This window comes from Arachis duranensis, chromosome 1 (assembly GCF_000817695.3).
Source record: "Arachis duranensis cultivar V14167 chromosome 1, aradu.V14167.gnm2.J7QH, whole genome shotgun sequence".
Lineage (NCBI taxonomy): Eukaryota > Viridiplantae > Streptophyta > Magnoliopsida > Fabales > Fabaceae > Arachis > Arachis duranensis.
In genome coordinates, this window is record NC_029772.3 from 92,572,627 (window position 1) to 92,579,150 (window position 6,524).

A 6,524-nucleotide genomic window follows, 5' to 3' on the forward strand; every position below is an offset into this window, starting at 1 on the left:
AGATTTTCGTGTGAATCCAAGTAAGAAATAGCAATAGGAATCTGACACGAAAGCTAGGTGGGGAAACTGAGATTGAAAGCATGAGATGTGGAAAGAACGAACAGAAGATGTCTTGCCCGGACTACCCTAACCCCTAATGATTTGCAGAACGATATGCATTATTGTGGGGTCCTTGTTTGTCGTCCCAGAAACGAAACTTCTTCTCTACTATTGATAACACAGAGGGTAGTAATATTTGCATTTTGGAAAAAAAAAAATCGGTGTTTATGTTTATGAATTATGAGTTATGACTACTAGCTCCGATGCAATGCGGCACCACGACCCATCACCCACAAACCCAACCAAAAAAATATTAAAATGACACCACCGTAACCAAAGAATTTTTATTTCATGCATTGCACCGAGTGTCCTTCATTTTATCCTAAATAGAGTACAATTGGTGTGCCTTTAAACATGTAATTTTAAGTCAAGTTTAATATACAAGTAGAATTTTCTTAGGAACGAATACGGTTAATTAACAACAACGCCTTGAGGTATTTCTAAATTCCACTCCATCCCATTTGAAAAGTAGTCTTTTAACTCCGATAACGAATTTTCTCACCTTGGTTCTCTGTGACTCTGGCATCCAAATTTCACACAATAAAACCCTAAGGCCAATGATCCCCAGTTAATTTAGGTAACTAAACATCTAACTCTCCTCATTAAATAAAATTAAGGATTTCAACTTTTTAACTCCAAAATAGATAAAATAAAAAACAAACATAAAATATAAAACTAAACGCAAATTGTACCAAGTCAAAAGCGTGCCTCTTGGTCCGCGTGGGTGTATTGCGGTATATGTCCATACCATCCTAGTTTGAGCTGACGATCCTTGCGTATGAAAAACTACGAATCAGAATCATATATAACGTAACACTCGGAAAATGAAAATGGGTAGGTAAGTAGGCATATAGCCAATTCAATGACTCAAACAACGAAGGAAGCCGGAACAATATCAAGAAGAGACTGTTGTAAAATATCATCATCATCAACACCATCACAGGCATCATCATCAACCTCCTCTTTACAAGGAAAATTTTTCTCTGCAGATTCAACCTAATTAAGTATCTCAAAACTACCGACGAAACTAAAATTATATTGTTTTTGATTGGGGAGGGAGGGGTAGGGGGAGAAGAAAAAATAGCAGAATGAGGACGGGTTTTCTTCCTTGTTATGGGGGGAATTGATGGACGATGCTCTCTGCACTTGTCTTGTCATTGTCTTGTGTGTGTATGAAAACAAAGTTTAGATCTTGAAGAGGAGGCCACCATGGGTGGCAAAGAAGGGAGCAAAGACAAGGGACTCAACGGCCATAAGTTTGATGAGGATGTTGAGTGAGGGTCCAGATGTGTCCTTCAGTGGGTCCCCAATAGTGTCTCCAATCACAGCTGCCTTGTGACAATCTGACCCCTTTGGCCCAAGGCTTCTCGCATGCTCAGATGCACCAGCCTATGACAACCAAATCATTCATTTACTACATTAGACCATACTCATCAAACCTTTCACATCAATTTAGATATATAACCCAACTCCACAGTAAAATCCTTACCTCAATGTACTTCTTGGCATTGTCCCAAGCACCACCGGTGTTGGATGCGGAGATGGCAATCTGTAAACCACAGTACACAAATATGTGCCGGGGTCAGGGGCTAGAGAAATGTCTCCAATAAAAAGGAAAACCCAGAAGATTGTTGATAGAGCCAAAGTAAAACCACCGGTTACTTGAATATTGAGCATGCAATAAAACAAGTGTGTATGCTAAACTAATACATTACCTGTACACCAGACACCAGAGATCCAGCAAGGACACCAGAAAGTGTTTCTACTCCAAAGAAGATACCGACAATGAGGGGTGTAAGCATGACAAGGGCACCGGGCGGGATCATTTCTTTAATGGAAGCATCAGTGGAGATCTTAACACATGTAGCATAGTCAGGCTTTGCAGTTCCCTCCATCAGGCCAGGAATGGTATTGAATTGCCTGCGCACTTCCTCAACCATCTTTAGTGCAGCACTTCCCACACTCTTCATGGTCATGGCGGAAAACCAGTATGGAAGCATTGCACCAACAAGCAAACCAATGAAAACCTTTGGAGTCAACACATCAACAGTTGTGATAGCAGCACGGCTCACAAAGGCACCAAAGAGAGCCAGAGACACAAGCGCGGCAGAACCAATTGCAAATCCCTGAAAAAGAATAACAACTTGTCAGGCACCTATCAGGAAATGTGGGGTTTCCATAAAATCAAGATATCAGACTGTCGGAAAAATCCAGACCTTTCCAATAGCAGCAGTTGTGTTTCCGGCGGCATCAAGGGCATCTGTTCTCTCTCTAATTCTGTGGCTCATACCAGCCATCTCAGCAATACCTCCAGCATTGTCACTAATTGGACCATAAGCATCAATGGCCAATCCAGTGGCTATGGTACTCAGCATCCCAAGTGCTGCAACAGCAATACCGTACATGGCAGCAAAGCTGAAGCTAACAAAAATACTAACAGCAATAGCAAAAATTGGGATGATGACAGACTTGTATCCCAAGGCAAGCCCAAAGATAACATTAGTGGCAGCACCAGTCCTGCAGGAATCTGCAACATCTTGCACAGGGCTGCAAAAGCAGGTAGGGGAAAAAAATAAAGTAACATCTAAAAATGAGAACATGTGGAAGTGCAAAAATATGCCCTAAAACAGCTTACCTATATGCATTGCTGGTAAAGTACTCGGTTACAAATCCAATAATAAGACCTGCCCAAAGACCAACAGCAACACACAAAAATAGTTGCCTGCAAACAGAAAGCAATCTCATTAGTTCCAAAATAGGACAATGTACCATTCATTATTTTGCTAATGGAGAATTATAAAAAATACCAGTTCTTGACATCTTTCTGGACTCCAAAATTGAAGATAGTGAAAGAAGATGGTAGTGCAATCCAACTAACAATTGCAATCCCAATCGTCATTAAAGCAGTGGAAATAATGAGTTGTTTTTTCAATGCCGGCTCAATTTCCTTCACAGCCTTTATCTCAAAAAAGTCAGTTGCAAATAAGGTGGTAAGTAAACAAACTATGATACCCACAGAGCTGACAATGAGAGGGTACAACATAGCAGTCAACTCATGGTTCACCCCAAAAGAGGAGATGGAAGCAACAACAAGGGCAGCACAGGATGACTCGGCATATGAACCGAAGAGATCAGATCCCATACCAGCAATATCCCCAACATTATCACCCACATTATCGGCAATCACCTGGTTACAACATGAGTAACTCAAGAGTCAGATATACAAGCAAATTATTGAAAGTACTTAAAAAAAATCTTGCTCAGGGAGATTTCTCTTACAGCAGGATTTCTTGGGTCATCCTCGGGAATGTTCCTTTCAACCTTGCCAACAAGATCAGCACCAACATCAGCAGCCTTAGTGTAGATACCTCCACCAACTCTGCCAAAGAGAGCCATAGAAGACCCACCAAGACCATAACCAGTTATGGCCTCAAAAAGACCTTCCCAGTCATCGCCATAGTAGAACTTGAAAACGTTGATGGCAATGTAAAGAACCAATAGACCATTTGCAGCAAGGAGAAATCCCATAACTGCACCAGATCTAAATGCAGTGATGAAAGCCTTTCCAACACCCTTCCTCGCCTCCAGAGTGGTTCTCGCATTTGCATAAGTAGCAATTTTCATTCCAAGGAAACCGGAGACTAGCGACGTGACGCCACCGAGCAAGAATGAAATGGTGCTAAAGAGGGCAGTAGCTAGAGCTGGTTTACACATCTTGGATTCATCATAGGTGCAAGGCTGGTGGCTTGTGCTGAATCCTTGCACAGAGCCAAGGAAGAGGAATATCAAGATGGCAAAAGCCACCATGAAGATTCCCACATACTTGTACTCAGTGAAAAGGAAAGAGGTTGCTCCTGTTGATGATCAACAAGAAATATACTAACATAAGAAGAAATACACAACAACAGTTAGGAAAATATCCCGTAAATGTGAATTGAAGGTTTTTTTTTTTAATGCAGACATGCATAAAACTCCAAGCAACAGCTGAAACTAGGATCAGTTCTAGTAGTATTATACTAAAACAAACCTAAAGCTAAAAGGTTTTTGTGAAGATATAGCCAATGGAAATAAAATTACATCTGATCCATGTTCAAACGGCAATAAGGAATTAAGAATACGAAAATGTTAAAACCGTTTTACGGATGACGGGTAAAATATGTACTCTATGCTCATCAATAAACACATACTGCTCATATCGAGATCAAATCTAGTTTACATATATGGAATGTAAAAATGGACTATTTTGTGACAGTAACATTTTTTTTCTTGAGCTATGGACTAACTCCGTTTGATTTCCCATACCTAGTTAATGTAAAAAAGTTAACGATATGAATTTTGTTTTAAAATTACCATAAGATTTGGACACATGGGTCCAAAATCCATAATCAACATCGATTTTTACTGTGCTTACAATCCGCACTAAAAAAAAAAAAAGAAAGTTTTAGAAAATCACAGTCGAAGCTGTCACGGTCACACACACGCTCATACACACGACAGAAAAACACGGAGTACAAGAACAAGAAGGCCACAACAAACACCTCCGCAGCAGAGGAAATAAATTCAAATCAAGAGCTTTCACAATCAAAATCCAAACAAGTCAAGCATAATTACAGCGAGATCTACACACAGATATCTCCCTCTTCCCAAATCATTTCTGAAAATTGCTGAGAGGAACTGACAGAACACAGCTCATGAGTGGATCTGATTCGTAGCTAACAACAAATCTTGAAAGACTTTTAAAATAGAAAGTGTGTTTTGGAAAAGAAGAGAAGAAGGACCTTCGGAAATGGCGCTCTGGATTTCAGCGCATTTGATAACGACGTTGTGGTCGTTGATGCCTTCCTCCTCTTCGATGAGATAATCGTTGTAGCCATTCTTGGCGGCGGCGTTGGGAGAAGCGTCTCTGGCGGCGGAGAGCTTGACCTTGGAGACAAGAAGCCACTGGAAGAGGGCAAACCCTATCCCTATGACGGCACACACAGGGATGAGAATCTCAGTCCCGAGATCTGGGAGTAGCGCTGCACCCATAGCTGCGAGTGCACAAGAAGATAAAGAGTGTGTCGTGAGTGTTAGAGACGAAATCAAGAGAGAAATGGAATGAAGGAATGGGTATTGGGTTGAGACTGAGAGGGATTTATATCTGATGCGGTTGGAAGAGAGAGAGAGAGAGAGAGAGAGGGATAGGGATGGAAGAATGATAGAGAGACAGACGAAGGTGTGTGGTTGTGAGAATATTAATTATAAATCAATGATAAATCATATAATATTATATAATAATAGAAGGTTTTTGGGTTTTTTTTTTTACTTTTTTTTAACGTAACCAGAATGCAATGGATAGGATAGGAATATCATTTGTCCATTTCTAATTTCCCAGATCTGATTTTTAGCAGTCAAAATTTTAACTAACTTGTAAGGGTTTGATAGTTTAGGGTTTTATTTAGAATTTAAATTTTATTTTATATATACAATAATTTATTGGATAATAATATATTTTTGAATGGAATTCACCATTTGTAACTTTTTATTTTTTGGATTTTACTAATAAATATTTTAAAATATTGGTTAAGCATTCGAAAATGAAAGGGTCTTTTAATAAAAGAGTGATCATCATATAATATATGATAAATATATGGTAAATATTAATTGATTATGAATCTATGATTGCGTTTTGTGCTTGCGTAATTGCGTTAAATTAAATATTTCCATAGGTAGATTCGTACTTTAAGAAAATAGTTAATATATGTGCTGGAGGTTATAAACTATTAATTTTTTAAAAATATAGAAAAATATATTGTAAATTTTAATTTTATAAATCTTTTATAATATATATTTTTCAGATAAATGTTAATTAAATTATTAAAAAATTATTTAAATACAATGTCTATGATTAAGACTAAAAGCAAAAGTGGGGTGCCCGGTTCATTTGGTAGGATATGCATATTGTGTCTTGTTATAAAGATCGGTGGTATTAAACCTGAATGTGATGGTAGTTTTTTTTTAAATGTGAAAATTTAAGAGCAGTTAACTCCATATGATGTTGATAATTAAAAGTTAGATAAAAATTTAATTAAATCAATTAAATTATTTAACAATTTTTAACTTCTAATTTTACATGAAGTCGACCTACACTTTAGTTTTCACCTTTTCTAAACATATAGGAAGAAGATATCAGAACCGTCCGATTTCTTTGTTAGAAAAAATAGGTACACAAATCGAACGATCCGATTTGTGTATGAGGAAAAATTTGAATTTTAGTATCAATACAAATCGGACCAACCGATTTGTTATAAACTTGTCTTCGAGTTGGCAGATCTCTTCTTCTTTTTTTTTCCTCGACTCCTCCAGAATTATCGTTTCGTTTGTGCTTGAAAAAAATTACAGTGAAGTTAATGTTTATGCGAGAAAAAATAATTGATGATAGAGTC

General features: G+C 38.0%; 1 protein-coding gene across 1 annotated transcript; it reads right to left on the reverse strand.

Annotated features, from left to right (window-relative positions):
• Positions 1–924: 924 nt before the first annotated feature.
• On the reverse strand, positions 925–5,296 carry LOC107461422 (pyrophosphate-energized vacuolar membrane proton pump). Its single transcript, XM_016079908.3, has 8 exons — positions 4,878–5,296; positions 3,379–3,953; positions 2,907–3,286; positions 2,735–2,821; positions 2,316–2,646; positions 1,815–2,225; positions 1,589–1,648; positions 925–1,488 (listed from the first exon to the last, which is right to left on the reverse strand). Exons 1-8 carry the CDS (start codon positions 5,125–5,127, stop codon positions 1,285–1,287), a joined length of 2,298 nt encoding a protein of 765 aa, XP_015935394.1. The 5' UTR covers positions 5,128–5,296; the 3' UTR covers positions 925–1,284.
• Positions 5,297–6,524: the final 1,228 nt, after the last annotated feature.

Coding starts and splice junctions, on each gene's coding strand:
- LOC107461422 (XM_016079908.3), bottom strand. CDS start 5,127: ATGGGTGCAGCGCTACTCCCAGATCTCGGGACTGAGATTCTCATCCCT. Junction 2,822..2,906: donor CAGAAAGATGTCAAGAACTG/GTATTTTTTATA, acceptor TTCTGTTTGCAG/GCAACTATTTTTGTGTGTTG. Junction 1,649..1,814: donor CTCTGGTGTCTGGTGTACAG/GTAATGTATTAG, acceptor TGTGGTTTACAG/ATTGCCATCTCCGCATCCAA.